At 41.5% G+C, this 23,578-nt stretch overlaps 1 protein-coding gene across 4 annotated transcripts in view; it reads left to right on the forward strand.

Annotated features, from left to right (window-relative positions):
* The window catches only part of LOC148889273 (voltage-gated delayed rectifier potassium channel KCNH1-like), a 49,292-nt gene extending 26,343 nt beyond the window's left edge, over window positions 1-22,949 (forward strand). For all 4 annotated transcript variants that reach the window (XM_089011456.1, XM_089011457.1, XM_089011458.1 and 1 more), the window contains 5 exons: window positions 9,761-10,032; window positions 13,812-14,011; window positions 14,424-14,676; window positions 18,995-19,191; window positions 20,986-22,949. In XM_089011456.1, coding sequence (XP_088867582.1) covers window positions 9,761-10,032; window positions 13,812-14,011; window positions 14,424-14,676; window positions 18,995-19,191; window positions 20,986-21,849 — 1,786 coding nt within the window. In that variant the 3' untranslated portion in view covers window positions 21,850-22,949. The remainder of the gene's footprint in view (window positions 1-9,760; window positions 10,033-13,811; window positions 14,012-14,423; window positions 14,677-18,994; window positions 19,192-20,985) is intronic.
* The last annotated feature ends 629 nt before the right edge of the window (window positions 22,950-23,578 follow it).

Below are 23,578 nucleotides of genomic sequence, written 5' to 3' on the forward strand. Positions count from 1 at the left end.
ATTCACAGCCAGACGTGCAAACGTGTGTACACTCCAGTGCCAGGGTTTTTGCCATTTTCACTCAAATTTCAGGACCCACAGAATATTGAGTTTTAGGTCTATATAAACATTGAATGCAGCGTTAGAAGCCTTATACTCTCTTCTTTCATAAAAAAAAGAGTTACTTCCTAAATATATATGAGTCTGGAATTATATGTACTTGAAACGAGGTCAGCTGTCCAAAATAAAATCAATACCAGTGTCTGAAACTCATGACAAAAAGTTAGCGGACGCCCGGGCAGACAACTCTGAAAAGTTGCCTGCCCGGCCATAAAGTTGCCTGCCCGATTTTTCACAACTTGAAACACAATAAGACGACAAGTCGCAAAAAAAAACATTGTTGCGAAGTATAAAGGATTTTTTTTTAAATGAAGGAAGTACCTACCACAAATGCTCCCTTGCTTAATTTATGGTAAATATCCCTGGCTGAAGATTTTGCTCCAGTTGTCGTCATGGTGCACAATGCAATGTTTGCGTTGCGTTGTCTGCTCAAAGTCACGTGGACTCCTCTTTCTAAGCGCCTTTCAAAACTCTCAAGTACACTTTACAGTCACTGTATAGTCCGAAGCACGAAACAGGCTTCTGATTGGCTGCCGTGCCGAGTATGCAAATTGCCAAAGCCAACATAGTGCGATGCACAAAACAGGTGAACGAACGTTCGTTTAGCAATTTGCATACTCGGTGCGGCAGCCAATCAGAAGCCTGTTTCGTGCTTGGGACTATACCGTGACTGTAAAGTGTATTTGAAAGTTTTGAAAGGCGCTTAGAAAAAGGAGTCCACGTGGCTTGTAGTAGTTTGCTTGTAGCTTTTGCTTTATTGAAGAAAACAAAGGTTTACTTTGAATTATTATTATTATTATTTTTTCTTGAAGAAGTTGTTGGCCACCTGGACCGACGTTGAAAGTTTTACGGCCGATGTAAAAGTTGTATGTCTCGGGCCTCCAGGCAGACGTTAGTTCATACACTGGCAATACATACATATTGGTTTATCTAGCGCTTTAATAATAGCTGAAGCTGGAACAAAGCGCTAACATGGAAAAAAGGGAAATGCTGCCCCCTCGTGGAAGGGAAAACATTGCCACAGATCTGAGCAGCGCTTTATTGGCAACCCCGCAATAAAAACCAAAACCCGAACAAATTTGAGAATGGCGCCCTACGTCATATTTTCAATTCCCGAACACATTTCGGAATGGCAATGGGAATGAGTTAAAGGCCAGGTCATCTCTCTCTAAGGTACATAACAACAAAATTATGTTATTCATTTTTATGTTAAAGGTTGCATTTGTATTGTCTTTCTCAAACAAATCTCAATTATTTCAGCAGAATTGTTTAGCAATCATCAAATAGAAAATCCATTCAAATGGTAATGGTGATTGACATTCCCCATAAATAATGATTGGTCGGAAAGGCAGGAGTGGTTTCTTTTTTTAAATTTCAAATTATTGACCAATATAAAGTACTAAAATGCCCTGCTTTATTTTTGCCGTTGCAATCAGTTTTAACCCATCAGTCAACAATTACTTTTTGAGAAAAATAAATAAATGAATCAATTTTAGGAGAAATGAAATTGCAACAAATAAAAAAGACACTTGACAATCTCAATACTCGGTGGGCAGAATAAAAGAATGGGTTATCCTATTACTTTACATGCATTCCTTTGTTTAGGATGTACCTCATAAAATGTCACAACACATGAATTCCAACCCTGATAAAAATAGCTCCTGTATGGATTCCCACAGTGTGGTGTCGGCGGTTGCTATGGTCGCACCGCAAGCTAAATAAATTTTAAAAAAGCTTCATTGCCTTTACCTTGGATGACAGTGATGCTGTCACTTGAAATCTCTTTATTTTTGCCTGTTTCTTTTTTTGTGGTGGCTTCTCCCATTTTGTCAGTTTGCTGAAAGGGCAAAAATCTACATGAGGAAAAAAGTACTACGTGCACGTGCGACGGAGGAGGACATGCACTCTTGAGTGCTTCCTTTCATTAGGACTGCTGAACAGCAAATGAGCCCTGAATACATGTGAGCAACTGCAAGATAACATTTAATCGTCTCTGCTTGATCTGTGAACAGATAAAATCTACAATGACTAAGAGAAAAGGCAGGGCTACCGATGCTAACACCAAAGCTAACGTCAGCCCTGTACCCCTTAATGCTGCTACTACAGGATGTGAAAGTGAAAATACTGTTTCTTTGCCTCCTGTATGTCGTCCAAAAGAAAGTCACGCCATGATTGTTGGTAATATGCACGATTACCTGGGGGGGGAACCTACTGCGGCTTCCAATGGGAGTGTGGTGGGAGATTCGTTCCCTCCGCTTCCACTCTCTCCTGCGACTACCTCTACGACAGTTTCCTCCCCGACTTCACCAGCAGCTAAAATAGCTCGCAATATCCGAGGTCCAGTTCCCCAAGACCTCATGGCAATTCTGCTCGCTGAATTTGAGTCTCTGCGGCAACTAATGAACACAAGAGCTGATGCCCTAGAGGCTATGATTAAGATGAACTCAGTGACTATTGCAAAAGTACAAACAGAGAGTAAAGAAAATACGAAACAAATAAATGGCTTGAAAGTTTCTCTGGACCAGATGCACGCAGAGACGGTTGCAATAAAGGATAGATTGGGAAAACTGGAGTCTCACCCACGCAGTTTAAACAAAGACATGATAAACCGCATTTCCAAGTGGGAGACCTATCATCGACGTTGGAATCTTATCCTCCATGGACTGGAAGAAAGCAACCAGCAAAATATTCGCCAGGAGACCATACAAGTGCTTCAGGGTGTGCTGCCTGAGGCCAAGGACAAGATCCCTGGTGTGGTGGACACCATCCATCGCCTCGGCCCGAGACGCCCAGACAGCTCCAGGAGTCGCCCTATAATGATCCAGTTTGCCTTCAGGATCCACAAAGAAGCCATCTGGGCAGCAGCGAAAGCGGGTAACTCCTTCCTCCAGGCTAAAGGTCTTCGGCTATCCCTTGACTTCCCACCAGAGGTACGTGAGAGGAGGCGTCTGTTGTGGCCCCAAGTGGACAAGGCCAGAAAGGAACATAAGCAGGCCCATTTTGTGGGAGGCCGTGCCTTTGTGGATGGGGTTGAGATCTTCCCTCCCTGATATTTAGGAGGTTCTGACTGACTTAACCTCTAAGTATTCTCCAATACCTGTAAATAATTTTTGATTTACCAGGCTGTTAAGATAATAGTATTAAAAGAATAATAAATAAATAATGAATAAAGCAGTTGCTCTCGAAATAGAAATTTAATATTCTACACGTTATGTTACACATCATACATTATGGGCTTATTATGTTTAAATGTACTACTTTTGGTTATTCAGCAGTCCTTAGTCTCTATTTCTTTTTCAATAGAGACTGTGCTTCACCAAATCTTTGGTGTGAACACTTTGTTTTTGAAGTGATCCCGTGGATTGCTGTTTGAGTTTTCTATATTTAGTTCTTATTAAAAAATATTGTAATTTCTTTTATATTTTACTTTTCCTAGCTTAATCTTTCACTTCTTCTATTTTCCTTGTCTATTTTCTACTGTTCTCATCCCTATGTCCCTTTCCCTTCTCTCCTTAAATGCCAGGGGTTTGAGGAACTCCTTGAAACGCAAAGCTGTATTTTTGTTTCTCAGAAAATTTAAGTGTGATTTCTTGTTTTTACAAGAAACTCATAGTACAACAAATGACGTCAGTCTCTGGAAAAGTCAATGGGGAAGAGATTTATGGGGAGCACACAGGTCGGAAAAAGCAGCCGGTGTCACAGTTCTAAAAGAAAATTTCTCTGGGGAAATTATTGGTCATGACAGTGACCCAGAAGGTCACTATATCATACTTATGTTGGCAATCTCTGATAAAAATGTTATCATGATTAATATATATGGGTACAATTCACGCCCTAAAAATATATTATTGTTAGAAGAAATTGATAAAAAAGTCGAGTACTGGTTAAACAAATATCCAACTGCCTATTTAATTTTGGGTGGTGATTTTAATGTAGTTATGAATAACAAACTAGATCGACTTCCACCACCAAGCCAAGCAGTCTCCAATCTATACCTCATCACCTTCATGGAGAAATACAACCTATATGATGTTTTCAGAGAAAAGTTTCCCTCTCTAAAAACATATACTTGGCACTCTAAGGACCTTTCAAAACAGTCTAGACTGGATTACTGGTTGATATCTAAAACAATCGCTGCGGACCTCGTTGAAGTAGACTACCACCCAGCACCACTGTCTGATCATAAAATAATTACGCTTAAGGTAACCTTGACACCAGTTATGAATATTCCTAAGGCTTTATGTTGGAAGCTGAACAATAGTCTGTTAGCCCATGATGAAGTAAAGGAAAATATAAACAGGTTAATAAAATCTCATTGGGACACAGCTCTTCTTCAAAAATCTTTCAGCCTCCAATGGGAACTTCTAAAATACGAAATTGGTAAATATATGAGGAAATATAGCAGCAATTTAGCGAAACACAGAGGAGCGGAAGAGGATGATTTATGTGCTCAAATAATGTCTCTTTCCAGTCAATCAGCAACCCTATCTGAGGATGATCACGCCAAGTTAGCAGACTACCAAAATAAACTTGATGATATATATAGACGAAAAGCAGAGGGCGCATTCATCAGATCCAGGAGGCGTTGGCTGGAAGAAGGGGAAAAATGCTCATCGTACTTTTTTAACTTGGAAAAATCTAAATCTAAAAAGCAAACCATTGACACATTAAAAATTGATAACAAAATTGTTTCAGACTACCACAAAATCTCCTCTTTCTGCTCAAAATTCTATGGTAACCTATATACTTCCAACCATATGCAAGCAGAGCCAGTGTCAATTTTAGAGTCCATTACGTCCAATAAAACTATTAGCATTAATGAGAAAAAACGATGTGATCAACCAATTAATCTAATTGAAGTGCAGGATGCAATTAAGCAGCTCAAGATGAATAAATCTCCTGGAAACGACGGGCTTACTTCAGAATTGTATAAAACCTTCTCTGAACCTTTGGCTCCTTTTCTGCTCAATGTTTTTTCTGAAAGCATCTCAAAAGGCTCCCTCCCCTGTTCACTCTCTCAAGGTCTTATATCTCTCATTCCAAAACCAAAAAAAGACACATCATCTCTTGAAAACTGGCGCCCTATCTGCCTATTAAATACAGACTATAAAATTTTGGCCTCCATTCTTGCAAACCGAATTAGAAAATCCTTACCGCATATAATTAGTGAAACACAGTCAGGCTTCTTGAGTAAAAGACACATTGCCAATAATTCGTCTTGTATTGGATATTCTTGATTATCAGGAACTTATTAACCACAATAGTTTTATTTTATTTCTCGATTTTTACAAAGCCTTTGACACCTTGGAACACCGTTTTATTTTTCAATCACTTAATAAGTTTGGTTTTGGAAACTACTTTACTCAGGCTGTTAAGACACTGTACACCAACTGCAACTCCTCAATACTGCTTAAATATGGTACGTCCCCTCGCTTCAACGTCTCCCGTGGCATCCGTCAAGGTTGTCCCATTTCTCCCTATTTATTCTTACTTTCAGCACAAATTTTATCACTGTTGGTCACTGAAAGCGAGGTCCAAGGGATTGAAGTAGCGGGAAGGCAGGTTGTGATTAGCCAGGTGGCAGATGACACCACACTCTTCCTGAAAAATCCTGAGCAAATTCCAAGGGCCATAGCTCTGGTTAAAGAGTTTTCCAAAGCGTCAGGTCTTTCGCTTAATATAAATAAATGTGAGTTGTTAGCTGTGAAATCATGTAATGAATCTATGCTATACAACATACCTGTTAAAAATCAAGTGACGTACCTAGGTGTTGTCATAGCCAAAGACGACGAAGAGCGTTGTCATTTGAACCTCGATCCAATAATTGATAAAACCAAGAAGCGCTTTAATCACTGGTTACAAAGGGATCTATCACTAAACGGAAGAATACTGCTAGCAAAAAGTGAGGGAATCTCTCGGTTTGTATATCCTACAATGGCTTTAAATGTGGATCCAAGCACATGTAAGACAATGGACAAAATAATGTATAACTTTGTATGGAAAAATAAAACTCATTATATAAGAAACTCAGTCATATCCAGGACGGTAAAGGAGGGAGGCCTAGATTTTTTGGACTTTACTTCTCTAAACTATACGTTTAAGATTAACTGGCTGCGTAATTATCTGTGTAGCCCTGATGCAATCTGGAATTTCATTCCAAAATCCATGTTTTCCCGACTTGGTGGTCTGTCTTTCTTGCTGAAATGTAATTATAAGGTTGAAAAATTGCCTGTTAACCTATCAAAATTTCATAAACAAGTTTTATTAGCCTGGTGCCTAATGTATAACCATTCTTTCTCTCCGCATTCATGTATGATCTGGAATAACTGTCATATTTTGTACAAAAACAAATCACTGTTTTTGTCGAGATGGATTGACTGGGGTATCATTTATGTAAAGCAACTTTTTAACACAAACAATATTTTAATGAACTATGCTGAGTTTCTCAATACGCATCAAATCCCTGTGACCCCTAAGGACTTTGCCATCGTTATGGATGCCATCCCAAGTGGTATCATAAGCCTGTTCAAGGGTCACTCCGCTACTCCCGACAGACCACCGCCAATTCCAGTGACAGAAACTGCCCTGGGGAAACTCTGTTTCTCATCAATTGCTCGAAATCGGAACCGTGCAATTCGACATTTGTTTCAAAAATCCTTTGTGACGGTTCCCTACGTTGTTCATCACTGGAGAACGTATGTCCCAAATATTCCATGGGAAAAGGTTTGGACCCTCCCATATAAATTTTTCATCACCAACAAACAAAGAGAAATAACATACAAACTTTTGCACCGTTGCTATCCTGTTAAACATAAGATACGGTCCTTACAGGATATATCATGTACATTTTGTGAAGCTGAGCCTGAAACTGCAACTCACCTCTTCTGGGCTTGTCCCGAAACTACTCGCTTCTGGAAACACTTTGTCAAATACGTTCAATGTAAAGTCACTTCTCTGTTCATATTTCATTACAAAGACATGCTGTTTGGATATTACAACAAGACCAACGATAAATATTTTATTATTAATTTATTAGTTTTTCTTGCCAAACATCATATTCATAAATCTAAATTTTGTGGGAGGAAACCACTATTTGTAATATTTCAAAATGAAATGAAACTATATCAGAAAACAATTCAACCATCTGCCGACCCAAATGCTATCAAAACACATGATTTGTTGATGAAATATGGCATAGGATGATGTGCTTGCCGAAATCATCTGGTGTCCCCCCCCCTCTCTTTCTTTTGTCAATTTCACTATGTTGTGCAGACTCGATGGAATGTTAAAACCCCTGGCACCCCCCTTCCCCCGCTCTCTCTCTCTTCTATTTTGTTCTTCTCTCCTCTTCTTTCTTCTTGTAAAATGATTATCTATCAGGAACTTCTATTTCCTGTGCGATCAGGTACTGTCTCATACGCGATTATGTCACCTAATGTATGTTGCCAACTATTTGGAAAATATCAAGTATGCAGAAAGATTTGCTGAGACGCACCTCAGATGTACTTTTAGAAGCTCCACAAGCTATTCAAAGCCAATGGTTTTGTTTACTTTTGTTGTGTTTTGTTTGCAGTGTTGTTTGTTTGTTTCTATTACTTTGTATGTTTGCATGCCATTTGAATTAATAAAAAAAAAAAAAAAAAAAAAAAAAAAAAAAAAATACATGAGGAAAAAAAAGTTGGTAGAACTGCTGCCTCAACACTTCCGGGCTGTCTTTCTCATTTTACAGATGATTTAATTTCCAGAACATTAACTGCAAGTGTAAATGAACGTGATGGAGACATCCCTTAACATCAACATCCTACCTGAACATTATCTTTACACAGCTGCAATACTTTCCTATTTAAACAGGGTTTTGGTAGCATCTCAGTAGGTTTCAGGAAGTACACACATGCAAAAAAAATGCAGTTTACGGTATTCTTTGAGCGCCATTGATAGAAAATGCCATCAACGAGAGCCCAAATGAGGAGTGACATCGACGTCAATTGCATTGAATTTTTTTATGGGAATGAATGGAGAAAAAGTCTTTGCCAGTTGTGGTGTGTTGATGAAGACAGAGTACAGTAGTTAAAATAAACCATTCCCAGCAAATGGCAGCATTCAATCTTTTTCAGAGAAGGTCACCATGTGCCAAGCTTTTAAAACATGGCAGCCCGAATAAAATGCGACAGTTACACGAAGTGTGTGATCTTCGTGTTAAATCTACGAGAAAGATACAATAAAAGAGAGAAAATATGCTGTTTATTAAAATTTAAAAGAGGCGATAACATTAGCTATGTCCATGGGCACACACAAGGATGGCATACCTTCACGCACACACCCTATTAATTACTACTACCAGTTTCTGAAACTCATGACAAAAAGTTACCGGATACTAGGGCAGACAACTCTGAAAAAGCCTGCCCGGCCATAAAGTTGCCTGCCCGAATTTTCACAACTTGAAACACAATAAGAGTAATCGCCCCCAAAAAAACCCATTGTTGCAAAGTATTAAGGATAGATAATCAGAATATATAACAGAACAACAATTTAACATGAAGTAATTGATGTACCTATCACAAATGCTCCCTTGCTTAATTTGTCCCTTGCTGATGATTTTGCTCCAGTTGTCGTTCGTCCCTACACTTCCCGGCATGTTGCACAGTGCAATAATTGCGTTGCGTCGTCGGCTGCAAGCCACGTAAACTCCTCCTTCCACGATGCTCTCAATGTACGTTTATGTTTTGTAGCGTCATAAATTGTGTTAGGTCCTTTTGAGTCTCTCTTCTGGGGCTGACGTTTTGGCTTGATTCCTAACCACGTATCCATTTTTCTTGTGTTATCTGTGCGTCTACTTTTGAAAATGATATGCAAATGCACGACCGGATAACGCTCGGGAAAGTCCGGGCGCGGAGTTATTTGATGCAGGCTTCTGATTGGCTGCCGAGTATGTCAATTGCCAAACGAACCGAAATTAAAAATTGCCAAACGAACCGAAATTCCAAGATTTCAAACCGAACGAATATTTTGAAATCAGAATAAAGCAAACGTTTGATTTGGAAAAAAAAAAAGATTTCATTTTTGTTGTTGCTTTTTGTTGTTTTTTCTGCAAAAGTTGTCGGCCACCTGGGGCAGACAGGTTCTGGAAGTTGTACGCCCGGCGTAAAAGTTACACGCCTCGGGCATCCGGGGAGACATTATTTCAATCACTGCTGCGACTACTGAAATGCACTTTGTTGTAGAATAATGTAAGAAGAGAGAAGTTGGTTATTCAGTGATGAAAACTCCTAAATAGTGCCCAAATAGTTTTGTAAAGTAAAATTGTGACACTGGTGATTGATTATTAATACATTATATTGCCGCTAAAAGCACTTTATCATTGTTGTAGTGTTTTAACTGAACAAAAGGACTGTTCAGATGTTTTCCGTATCCTCACAGCAAAACCTACTAGCATAATTGTCACTGCTGTGTATTAAATATATTTTCACATGAACCTTTCTACAAGTTTTTTGGGGTCCAAAATAGGTGATTTGGGAGAAAACAGCCAGTCTTTTACTGAAGGTTTCAAAAAGAATTGACATGGTCATAAAACATAACCTTCTGTGAGCCTTGAAACATTTCTGAGTGCACCGTGTCACTCACTGGCAATAAACTTGTCTTTGGCGACCATCCCCGATGCCAGGTACAGCATTGGCGACTACGAGGTGATTGACGAGGAGACCAACATCGTGCGCATGGACAGCTGGCTGTACATCCTGGCCGAGACGGTGGGCAGGCCTTATCGCTTCAATGCCAGCGGCTCTGGCAAGTGGGAGGGCGGTCCCAACAAGGACTCGGTCTACATCACCTCGCTCTACTTCACCATGACCAGCCTGACCAGCATCGGCTTTGGCAACATTGCGCCCACCACAGATGGAGAGAAGATCTTCGCCGTGGCCATGATGATGATCGGATGTGAGTCTAAAGTGTGGCATGGCAGTTCAATGGTGGTCGAAATTTATGAATTCAGATATTTGTTTCAAGATAATCGGTGGAAACATCTACAATACAGGTGTGAAAGTCAAGGCCCGGGGGCCAAATCTCACCCGCCACATCATTTTATTCGGCCCGCAAAAGCAATTTAACATCTCAAGGCCATGATGTTTGCTAAAGACCAAACCAAAATTTCAAATTGTCGTGTGTAAACCATAATAAGTCATTATTCTTGACGCCAGATGTGCAAACTAGTCATTGATTAACTTGTTGGGTGTTCTGTATCTAATATGAGGAAGGGGTTCAGCATTCTAATGGCTTCCCCAAATTCATAAAGGCCATCGAGAGGAAACCATAACTACAATGTGGCCCGAAGCAAAAAATGAGTTTGACACCGTTGATCATCTACAAGGACGGAGAGTTTCATATTAGCACTTGAAGACCGGATTTAAAGTTAAGCATTACTAGCCTCAAAATCTATTCAAGTATATTTTATAAAGTATTTACACTTGCAATGAGCCCAAACAAGCAGTAGTACTTTGAAATCCACCCTGCTGACCGTCGACATGTGACAGTTGGCCTTTAGCGCCTGTGTTATTCTTGCTTTCATCTGGCTCATTAGCTCCAGTCGGGCCCCGCTGCTGAATTATTAAGATGTGCCGAGCATGATGCATGGCTCGTTTCTCGCCCCGGTGCTCATAAAAACGTCTCGTAAAAAATAATACACGCTAGAATCTCGTAAAAAAATAATACCCGCAAGAAGGCAGAGTGCAGACTGGAGAGGAGCGGTTTTAGATAATATGGAGGGTTTTACGCTGAGCTACTGCTACAGCTACACTAAAGGGGGATACATTCAGACAAATGCCTTTTGATAGGATACGGAGAAACATTAAAACTATTATGGCTCTTGGGGGGGTGTATACCGCCACCAAGGACAAACAATCTAAATTTGGCTTTCCTTCATATGCCTCGAAGTTGTTAAAATGACGGACGGCTGTGATGAAATTGAACATTTCACATTTTTTACATTTGTTCGTTGAAGCTATTTGACAAAATTTTTTTCATTGGTAAAAAGTTAAAATCATGCCTTTTTAAAAAAATCCTTTGGTAAAACTTAACTGTTGAAGAAAAAAAATCCTGCATCATAAATTGCACACACAAAAATGATTTCCCCAATGACATCAAATATTTGATCAGAATATTGCTACACCATGAAAAAAAATAATCATTTTGGGGGAAATTTTCTATGCAATGCTACAATAGCTCAGAATAGGATTTGAACTGGACTCTTGTGTTATAAATAGCACAGCCATCTTATGTTGACTCACTACAGTTACATATATCAAATATACTTTTTTTTATACTTGCACTATGTACAGTTCTGAAACATTTTTTGCACGGTTATAGGATACATCTAGAGTCCTCTGACATTTCTATGATAATAATAATACATTTTATTTTAAGTGCCTTTCAAAGCTCTCAAGGACACTTTACAGTCACAGACAAGCATAGGTACTAAAATACGTAAATAAAATACAATCACAAAATAGGCTACAATAAATAAAATACAATTATAAATATAAACAAGAGAATGATGCTTAGAATACTTTTGTTTTTTATCTTTTCACCCCCTTCATCCCCTTCAAATTGCTGCTGTGAACTGCAAATTTCCCCATTGTGGGATTATTAAAGGCTTTCTGATTCTGATTACAGTCAAACCTGGGTTTTCAACCAGAATCCGTTCCAAAAACCTGATCTCAAACCGATTTGGTCGAGAACCAAAACATTTCCCATTCTAATCAATGCAATCAATATCTGCTTCTTTTATCGTGCTTGAACAACACAAACATGGCTGCTCACAATGGAACGCTACACGAGGATAATGCATTGACACCATGAGACGCAACACAAGGAAGTGACATTTCAGGAAGCGGAGGGGAGTCAAGTGGTGCATTCAGGTGCGCTAAGTTTGGTAAATAATCGGTTGTACACCAAGGCATAAAAAAACCGAAATTCTTGGTCAAAAACCAAATTGGTCGAGAACCTAGACGTTCGAAAACCGAGGTTTGACTGTATTTGTATTTTTATGTTAGTTTTAGATGGTGTAAAAAGCTTGGCTTGATCTTGGAAACCCTGAAAATTCTCTTCATCTCTGATTGAAACCTCAAACTTCGTCAAGCTTGCTTTCTTTGAGATGCTGATTTATGTTAAAGGTCTTAACTGCTGGGGGCGTGGCCATTTATTTATCTAAATTTATTTTTATTACCACCCAACAAGCGTTAGCCATCGCACCTCCGCCGACCAGAGCTTAAACCTCATCACCGCCCCACCACCCTCAGTGTTTCATCGCATTTCCAACAGGAATGGTGAATTTCAGACAGCACGAGACGATGCTTTCCAGCCCCGTGAGGATGCCCGTGTAGATGCAATTTGACTTGTCGTCCGTTTGTGCTTGGCTATGAAATATGGATGCCCTGATCCTGTTCTATTTTTAACATCAGCTCTGGATACCGGTGCTGCCAGCAGAAGATCACAGTGCAAGGAGGGGATCGGGGTTGGGGGGGCAGAAGGTGGTTGGTTGGGAAATATGAGGGAGGTGGGGGGGGGCTGCGATGCATAAGTCTTGTTGCCATAGCAACTCTTGGCTTGGGGCTGACAACTAACTGTCTTTTAAATACCTTCAAATGGCTTCGCTGATCCGGATTGTTCCGCCTTTTTTGCAACCTGCCGACAAAACAAAGATGCTTGATTTTTGTTTCGTCGACATGCCGGAGATGCTCATGGCTTAACGTGACCCGCTTCCTCTCAAAATAAAAGAGAAAAAAAAATGTTCTGCCCTTTTGGGTCACTGCTGAGTAAAAATATTTAATGCATACTTTGTTAAAAAGGTGTGTGTGCGTGCGTGCGCGCGTGTGTGTGTGTGTGTGTGTGTGTGGACAAGAGTCTATGAGAGGCACATTTTGAAATTGGGTTCCCACGGGGCAAATACCTCACACACTCCGTCCCCACCATGTAGCAAAAATGTGTATGTGTGTTTGTGTGTGTGTGTCAAAAAAAGAACAACCGAAAAAGTAATCCTTTTTCTCAAGTTTGAAATTTCAAAGAAATCCACTTTTAACCTACGGGAGGCTTATAATAAATTTTCATTGCTTGTATCATGCACAATGTCAGATAACATGGATGAGTTTCTGAGGTCCGCCTCAGGGGGGAGTTTGGGGTACTTTTTAATTAGTGATATTGTGTTGATCGCACTTTTGATAGCGCAACGCTAACAAACACAACACAGGTTACTGTCATCAGCATCTGAGGATAATTGAAATGTGGGGCTGGCATGCCTCCTCACCGACCCTTGTCGAAGACGGGCTAATTAGGAGCACACACACACACACACACACACACACACACACACACACACACACACACACACACACACACACACACACACACACACACACACACACACACACACACACACACACACACACACACACGCACGCACAGCAGAGGCTTTGATCTACACAAGCACATAAAGATGCCAGCCAGCTGCGTGATGGCTTCAACAACCCAGCTGTCTAAAAGACACATTCAGGTCTCCACGTCGTTTCTCACAACGGACGGCAAAATAAAATACAATTTTTGGGTCAATGTCAAAATGTTTAACCCTGCAATTATGTCAAATTAACACATTTGAAAATTTCTTGTCATACCGACCGTTCCGAGAGTACACAAATTCTTCTTCTTCTTCTTCTTCTTTCCCGCAGCTCTTCTATACGCCACCATCTTTGGTAACGTGACCACCATCTTTCAGCAGATGTATGCTAACACCAATCGCTACCACGAGATGCTCAACAGCGTGCGCGACTTCCTCAAGCTCTACCAGGTGCCCAAGGGCTTGAGCGAGCGAGTGATGGACTACATCGCGTCTACTTGGTCCATGTCGCGGGGCATCGATACCGAAAAGGTACGTGGCCGGCTCTCTCAGGTTCTCTCTAAGCTTGGATGCATATTGGCTACAAAGCTACAAAACACTGTCGACAACAGAAGGTCTGCAACAAAGCTTGAATAGTCATAGAGTTTATCTTCACAAGCTTAGCATAAAAATCGAAAGCTGCAAGACGACGACATAATGCCGCATTCCAGGAAAATACATATTTTCTGACTTGGAAGCAAATACTCACTGATTCTAACAATGCTCCCGGCAGGTGTTTGCAGTCCTGTTGTACCATTTAGTGTCATTTTTGTTGTTATTGGACCGCGAGATAATCTGCTTTTGTCTGCTGTGAAAATGACGCACAATGGATAATATCATTTAGAAAATCTATATTGCAGCCAGACTGCTATTACACAGTTATTATTATTTTTTTGTCGTTCAGGTGCTTCAGATTTGTCCTAAGGACATGCGGGCTGACATTTGCGTCCATCTCAATCGTAAAGTGTTCAAAGAACACCCGGCCTTCAGACTGGCCAGCGACGGCTGTCTGCGGGCGCTAGCTATGGAATTCCAGACCATCCACTGCGCACCCGGCGACCTCATCTACCACGCGGGCGAGAGCGTGGACAGCCTCTGCTTCGTGGTATCGGGTTCACTGGAAGTCATCCAGGATGACGAGGTCGTGGCCATTTTAGGTGAGTTTGGCCTTTTTAAAGTGGACATATTTTTTGGATGAATTTAAATTCACTTATTAAGTTGGCCATTTTCATGTCGGGGTGTTGAGTTTTTTTCTTTTATATGCTGTTGGCGTCATAAAATGTCATTTCTTTCCCACTCAAAAAAAATAAGAAATGATGTTTGTTTTGCCCCTCTCGATATTTGGCAGAATAACATTTCAATGACCAATTGGGTTCAGACAATTCATTAAAATGAATAAATAAATGAAGAAATGAATCCATAAATACATAAATGCGTCAAAACAACTGCATGCCCGGTCGTGGTTTGGGTGAAAATAAACAAACTTTGTCAAACAAGCTGTTTTTCTGCTGTCAGGTCAGGTTCATGTTCACCCAGGAAGAATAAGAACTCTCAGAACAGTGCCAAGGAGCATTCTCAATTGGGCATTGAAAAAACTGTTCATAGTTGAGTGCATGCTGTCAAAATGGTGGGAATATTGACGTACACCAGCAGATAAAGCATCTTTAAGGACTTTGAAGTTCTGTTTGTGATGTAATGTAGGGAAAGAGATGCCCATTTCACGGTAAGATCAGAGCATTGTCATCAAATGGTGAGTATAGTTTTGCTTTTTGAATGTTGCTGTGACCATTTTGTGTTTGGGAGCCTTTTACTGAGCATCTTCATCTTTATTAAGTTCATAGAGTTGCTTGTTCTGTAGCCACAAGGGGACATGAGCCAGTGTCTTATTGTGCCGGTCCCAAGCCCTGATAAATACAAAGGGGTGTGTCAGGAAGGGCATCCGATGTAAATGCTTGGCCAAAACAAACATGCGAATCAAACCTCTGAAGATGGAGGACACTGATTCGCTGTGGCGAGCCATTGAAGAGAAAAGCCGAAAGGGAAAGAAGACATAAATACATGAATACATAATACATGCATACATAAATAAATACATAAATACAGAAATACATACATACATGAAGATATAATTACATACATGTCCTAATGCACATAACAACAAGGAGATGAATTACTGTCTTAACATGTGACGGTTTTAGAAGTACAGTAAAGTCTCGTTATATCGATATTCAAGGGAGTCCGAAAAAATATCGATATAACCGGGACTATCGATATATCCGATCCTGCGGTGAACTGCATTAAACAAAAGCTGCCAAAAGAGGGCAGCCAAGCGCCATATAAGAAACGGAGCTGGCCATTAGCTCCGTTTTTTTTGGGTGAGCGATGTTCCCCCAATGTTGCCTCAAAATGGCACATATAATTCTTTAATGATTGTAAACATGTATGCTTTAATCTTCAGAACTACAGTGTATTTGAAACATATTCATAACTGGATGTGTAACAAGAAAGCATATTATCCGAATCTGAAGCCATTGTTTGGATTCACAAGCAATGCAAGACGTCTTGGCATGAAGTCATTTTTATTTGCATTTGAATAAAAAGTGACATCGGCTGTCCTTTAATACACAGTATGGAATGTTAATAATTTTCAAAATCATCGCGCTTCAGCAGACAAAACAAGAAACATTGTTGCAAAAAACGATTGCATTCATATACAGTACAGTGGGCATGTACATAACACAACAGGGAAACTGCAATGCTTACATCTTACTGTATTATGTATACAATTTAAAAAAGTCATCAATCTTCTTCTGCTTCCCATTTTTACCTTTTAACACAAACACTTCAATCTCGTCTGCTACACACGAGCTAGCGTCTGAAAATGAAAATGGCTCTGCTACACGGGTGCTGGGCACGTAACCAAGTCACCTGACCAAGTCGACCAATGGCGCGACTGATGGCGTGACACGTGACCAAGACACGTGACCAAGTTGACCAATGGCGCGACCGATGGCGTGTCACGTGACAAAGTCACACGGCCAAGTCGACCAATAGCGCGACCGTTGGCGGCTCATGTGACCAAGTCGACCAATGGCGCGACCGATGGCGGCTCACGTAACAAGACACGTGACCAAGTTGACCAATGGCGCGACGGATATATTGATATAAACAACAAAAATGGCCGGCGGGGGATGAAAAGGAGCACCGTAATAACCGGATTATCGCAATAACCAGGTATCGTACTAAACGGTACTAATTATACATAAAAAGACTAGAAATGTGCAAGGGAAATGAAAATAGTATCGTAATAAGAGGTACTATCGATATAACCGATATCGATATAACGAGACTTTACTGTACTTTTCCCATTAGTATTTGTATAATTTACAATCATAATCAGCCTTTTTTGTTGGGGGGTTGATAATTAAATCTCGTTATCTTTGTTCTGTGTTGTAATGTGTAAAAAAATCCATGAAAACAATTGGATTGGATTGGATTGGATATGCCTTTATTAGTCTCACAGTGGAGAAATTTACATTTCACAGCAGCAAAGTGTGAAATTCAGGGAAAAAAAAGATTTTGGGCAATTTTAACAGAACCAGTACTGCTGGTTAGATTGGCCAGCCAATTAAACTGCACATTCTTATCATTTTCGAACTAATAGTGGTTGTTTTTTATTTAAAATCAACTGAATTTCTTACCTGCTAGGCCACAAGAACAGCACAATCTATTTTTTTGCATTTCCAGAACTTTGTTCCTTTTCTTCCTGCCTACCGACACAATTTCTAAATATTCTCAACTGTTTCAAAAGGCCAGTCGGTTATTTTCTGAGTCATATATACACACTTTAGTCGGATATATTCGGCAAACATGGTTGGCGGATGTTTGGACACACTTCATACTTTTTTTCTCGAATGTTATGGTGTACTTTGGATCGCCACCAATAGTCCAAATGAAGCCGCATATGTGGAGCCATACACGGTGATGAAGTGCTGCCTCTCTGAACGAAAATGGATGCTTGTACTGCCTTAATGAGACGGCTTGTGTGCACTTTTTAAGACCACACCACAAGAGACATAGACTATGGTAAAAGGGTGAAAAAATGTTCTTATTTCTATTCCTGGGGCTACTGGATGAAATCGTGTCACAGACATGTTAGGAAGACACGTGGGACACTGTCGAAAATGTTGTCGAAAATGCATTACATGTTTAAATCCCAGTAGTATGTTAGCAGCTTACAACTTCATCAATTATTTCACCACTAGACTGATTCGGCCATGACGGAATGTTGATCAGTACAAACCATCGTGCCGTCAGATGATTTCACCAAGCCCCCCCTCTGAGGTCTTTCTCAAAAAAAAAAAAAAAAATAATCAATACGCCGTCAGGCTGATACGACGGAGGACCCCTCGGGCCCAGCCTCCAGTGATAAACAAGTTACTACCGTGGATCAAAATCTCATTAGCCTAATGGTGCTGTAGAACGTATACAACACGGAGGATAATGAAGCCCCACAAGGATGTGGGCAAGACCGCGTCCCCCAGGGGGAAGATGCCGACCAGAGTCAGACCCAGCCTGACAACCTTATTGAGAACGAAAAAAAAGATCTCCTGTTAGGCTGCTTCGTCATGCGGGTTGGCACACTCCCTCTGTTGCGATTTTTCTGTTGAGATGGCTATTTATTGTCAAGGCGGTGGGAAGGACAGAATGAACCGTGAGCGGAGAGAGGCCGAGAAAACCAAGCAAACGGAAATAGCCTAAAAATTGTATAACCGTGATCATTTTGCCCGACACCCTGTGAGGAAGGAAGAGGGAAATGGGACGGGACCCCCAGACTCATTGTATGGAGTTACATGGCTGACAGGAGCACTTATAACAACGACCCCACCCTTCACTCTTGGCTCACCGTGCACACCACTACGTGCAACCTCTGTGCCGATGGTGAAGTTGTTTTTATTCTTTACTCTCCTCTGTGTTTTGCATAATGCCTAACTCGGGTTTTTTTGGTTCAATAATGTAGCAGACGGCTTGGGATTTTGCTCTCAATTGCCTTATCAGAATACGTGCTCCTCCCTCCTCAAGGATAAGGAAGTAAAAAAAAAAACAACAACAATTCTTTTATAGTAGAGGAAGCGACATGTTAAGGGGGGACATGACAGGACAGTAAAGAACCAAATAGGATCAGACAGGACAGGATGGTGACGGCTTAGCAACAGAATATCGACATTGTCAGGCGGACTGGGCAGGACAGCGGTCGTGATCTAGTGAGTGCGTGTGTTGGAATTGGCGAGAAAGAGCCCAACACTACTCTAAAGAATTTGAGCTCAAATAACAGGACACCCTCGGAGCACAAGCTGACTGACTGTGTGAAGCAATTAGACAGCCGCTCCGGCACAGAGCGACTAAATCTCATTAGCGTTTGTCGAGGGAGACAAAATACCCGGACTTGAGCACTTTTCTCCTTTTACTACGCAGGCAAGGGGGATGTCTTCGGGGACGTCTTTTGGAAGGAGGTGACGCTGGCTCAGGCTTGCGCCAACGTTCGGGCTCTGACTTACTGCGACCTCCACGTCATCAAACGCGACGCCCTGCAGAAGGTGCTCGAGTTCTACACGGCCTTCTCCAATCACTTCTCCCGCAATCTGCTGCTCACTTACAACCTACGCAAGAGGGTGAGTGACGTTGCCCACGCGCACAAAAAAAATAATGAAATAAATAAAACACGACCTGTCAGTAATGAACCCCGCGGGATCACCAGCCTTTTCCACAACTACACGACAGTAAATTGACCCCCCGTATTATTAAATCCTTTCCCATCCTCCCTATCCTTCAAGTCTGAATTGAACAAGCTCAGTTGTGGCCAATCATTACCTCATTCATATTAAGGTCACCCTGCCCATGAGAGAGCGAGACTGAGATTGAATTGCCGGCCTATGAAGAGGCAATCTCATCTGTGGCACAGAAATAACGCTTGGCCAGTATGTGGCTGGGGGGTTGGGAGTTTTTTTTTTTTTTTGAGCTATACACCCTGCGGGGAAATCCCGAGGTGGATTGAAAAACTGCTCACCAAGGTTGGATTGGCCGCTGATGAAATCCTGAGCCTTGTGCGCTTGTTAGTCAAGGCAGAGTTGACAAGAAAAATGGATGGTGTTTCGCTGCTTTCGGAACATTTGGCTTCTCATTCATTCTGTTGTTGACACACACACACAGAAACCTTCCGCTTTGTCTAAGCGTTGGACCGTTGCCCGTCTTTTTTGCTGTTGCGAAAGAAAAACAAGGTGTTCGACATGGGCCGATTACAATTTGGAGGGTTGACCGTGTTATTAAAAAGTCAAGGTTTCGGTAAGAGTAAAGCGACTCAGCAGGGCACAGTATAAAAGACCGCTTGCCGAGTTGAGTAAACAAGCCGTCTGTTTGAAGTGAATTGCCTTCGATGAACTTTTGTTTCTTTCTCAGTAAGCAGAGAGGGGAGGGGTGAGCAGTGAGGCACGGACGAGGGTAGAGGGGGAGACAGACAAAAGACGCTGCCGACGCCTTTTTGATGATGATGATAAGGTGCAAGTATTTTGCTCCAAGGTCAACATAGAGCACACCAGCGATCAGACATTGTGATTTACTAAGAATATTTATTTCATAATAGAAGGATGACAATATCTAAAAAAATTCAAATGGAGCACAATACAAATTTATAATTCTATATTTTGTTCAAAAATAAAATGATTTTTTGCCTGATATTTCGACATTCACTGACATACGTGTGCAAAAATGGAGTTATCTGCGCTTGAAATGGGGGCAGGTCTACAAAATACAATGCAATACAATACATATTGATTTATATAACCCTTTCACAACAGCTGAAGCTGGAACAAAGTGCTAAGATGGACAAAAGTACTTTGAAATCCCACCTCAAAACCCATCTGTTTAAAATTGCATTCATGGTCTATTTATTATTTATCGTTTTACTTATGGTTTTATTGTATTGTGCTTTGTTTTTATTGTAAAATGTCCTTGAGTGTTCTGAAAGGCGCTTGCAATTAAATGTATTATTATTATTATTATTATTATTATAAAAGGCCAATGCTACCCTCTCATGGAAGGGAAAAACATTGCCAGAGGTCTGACCGGCGCTTTTTTTCTGCGACCTTAGCAAGAAAACCCAAAACCCGAACAAATTCGGGAATGGCGCTGCATGTCATACTTTTCAATTCCCAAATAAATTCGGGAATGGCAGTGTATGAGTTAATATCTGTGAAAATGATTGTTTGTAATTATTGTACTGCCACAATCTAATCTCGTGTTAGCATGTGAATAGCCAATTGCCCCCCATAAAGTTGACCAATGGATACTGGGTTTGAAACTAATTTCATCCAGCGCCTGAAAATATTTTGTACATCATTTGGCAAGTATCTAATTATGAGAAACGACTAAAATCCCAAAAATGATTAGCATGCCAAATTCTCTTTTAGATGGTCTTCCGAAAAATCAGCGACGTGAAACGAGAAGAGGAGGAGCGTCAGCGACGCAAAAACGAAGCGCCGCTCAACTTGCCGCCCGACCACCCCGTGCGCAAACTTTTCCAGCGCTTCCGTCAACAACGGGAGGCGCGCACGGCCACAGACAAGCCCGGCAAAGACACCGACATCGAGAAGGGTTCGGTTTACGTGGACGTTCCCAAGACCGCCATCATCACCACCACCAGTATCGTGACGGTGACGGAAAGCCCGGCGACGCCTTCGTCGTCGGTGCCGTCGCACACGCCCCCCAGCTGCGCCGCTTCGGACAAGGTGAAGCTCCAGGTGCCGCCTCCCGCCTCCTTGGTGGGGGGTCGGGCCGCCGAGCCTGCTGGCAAAGTCAAAGGCTGGGGCCGCTTCAAGGAGTCCATGGCCAAAGCGGACAACTGGAAAACGGTGTCCAAATCGGAATCCATGGAGACGCTGCCCGAGCGGACCAAGGGTCACGAGTCGCAGTTGTCTTTGAAGAAAACGGATTCGTGCGACAGCGGCATCACCAAGAGCGACCTGCGCCTCGACAAGGTCAGCGACTTTCGCCTGACGCCGCAAGACCGCAGTCCCGTCCAACCGCCCGAAACCCGACGCTCCTTCTACCCCATCCCCGAGCACAGCCTCCAGGCTTCGCTTCAAGAACTCAAACTGGAGCTGAAAGACGACCTGAAGAGCCTCAACGTCCGAATGTCGGGCCTGGAGGCGCAGCTGGCCGAAGCCTTGAAGCTCCTGAAAGCCAGGACGCCGGCCGCTGGCTCCCCGCAAGGCCTCTTTGACATTTCCAGACCCGTCTCACCGGAAGCCGACAAGGAGGACATCTTCTCTTGAGCACCCGAGGGACGTTTTACTCTCAACTCAGCTTGCAATCCGGTAATGGCCGCATGATTACGGGGATCGCTGAGCCCGCTTGCGTGGAAGCGGCGGAGGGAAAGGTTCGCCTTTTCGATGAGGCGTCCCGCCCGTCGTCTTTTCCAAGACGCGCGGGACCTCCGTTGCAGGAACGCAAAGGACGCGGCCGAGAGGCCCTGGCGGAACCCGGAGCGGGTTCACCCGAATGGCCTTTTATCTGTAGATACCAAGCACGGCGCTCGAAACGACGTAAAACGGCATGACCCAACGTTGTACACTGTACGATTCCTTGCATGTCGCATCGAGTATAAACCTTTTCGCCACCGAGGTCACGTGTACGACTCGTGCGTGGCAAAAGCGGAGCGATTGCGTTAAGATAAGAGCCCAAACGATTTTTTTGTTCCGGCGCCGTCATTTGAATGTGTATAGTGTCGGTGGAAAGGCTATTTTGCGATGTAAGACATGAAAACATTTTATTTGTCTGAAGACACAGAAATTCCCAATTTACAGCAGCAACATTATGAAAGAGAAAGTAGAAGAAAACAGTAGATACATATAAAATACCAAATATAAAAATGAATATTTAATATCATAAAAAATATTTATGATCAAATATATTTAAAGAAAATATTTTTAATCAATGATGATGGGAGACTGAGTGCAATCCGACAGGTCAAGTTCATTCAAAAATAGACGCAGTGGAATTTCAGAGGCTCTTAAAATGGTCAGTGATTCAGTTTTCCGAAATTAATCAAAGAAAGACACAGCGATTTGTAAACATACCTGAAAGAAAATGTCTTCCACTAATCCTCATGAAATACATTTGTCGTTTTCTAGATTTACAAGAAAGTCGATGTCAGCTTGTTCCAGAAGCACCCAAGTCATATTATCTTCACCACGTTTCACAGATGTGCTTACATCTCTTTAGGTCGAAAGAACATCCTTTCCCTCTCCATAGTCAAAACACACTGCCAACACAACTTAAGACATCACCAGGGGGACAATATGGAAGGCCTTAGACCACAAACCCAACAGAGTATGTCTTTTTTTTCTCCCTAAGAGTAGACTGAAGGCAGAAAACCCCAGGGAAAGAAGACATAAATACATGAATACATAATACATGCATACATAAATAAATACATAAATACATACATACATGAAGATATAATTACATACATGTCCTAATGCACATAACAACAAGGAGATGAATTACTGTCTTAACATGTGACGGTTTTAGAAGTACAGTAAAGTCTCGTTATATCGATATTCAAGGGAGTCCGAAAAAATATCGATATAACCGGGACTATCGATATATCCGATCCTGCGGTGAACTGCATTAAACAAAAGCTGCCAAAAGAGGGCAGCCAAGCGCCATATAAGAAACGGAGCTGGCCATTAGCTCCGTTTTTTTTTTTGGGTGAGCGATGTTCCCCCAATGTTGCCTCAAAATGGCACATATAATTCTTTAATGATTGTAAACATGTATGCTTTAATCTTCAGAACTACAGTGTATTTGAAACATATTCATAACTGGATGTGTAACAAGAAAGCATATTATCCGAATCTGAAGCCATTGTTTGGATTCACAAGCAATGCAAGACGTCTTGGCATGAAGTCATTTTTATTTGCATTTGAATAAAAAGTGACATCGGCTGTCCTTTAATACACAGTATGGAATGTTAATAATTTTCAAAATCATCGCGCTTCA

Source organism: Hippocampus bargibanti, linkage group LG13 (assembly GCF_051943395.1).
Source record: "Hippocampus bargibanti isolate YZ-2025 linkage group LG13, ASM5194339v1, whole genome shotgun sequence".
Taxonomy (NCBI): Eukaryota; Metazoa; Chordata; class Actinopteri; order Syngnathiformes; family Syngnathidae; genus Hippocampus; species Hippocampus bargibanti.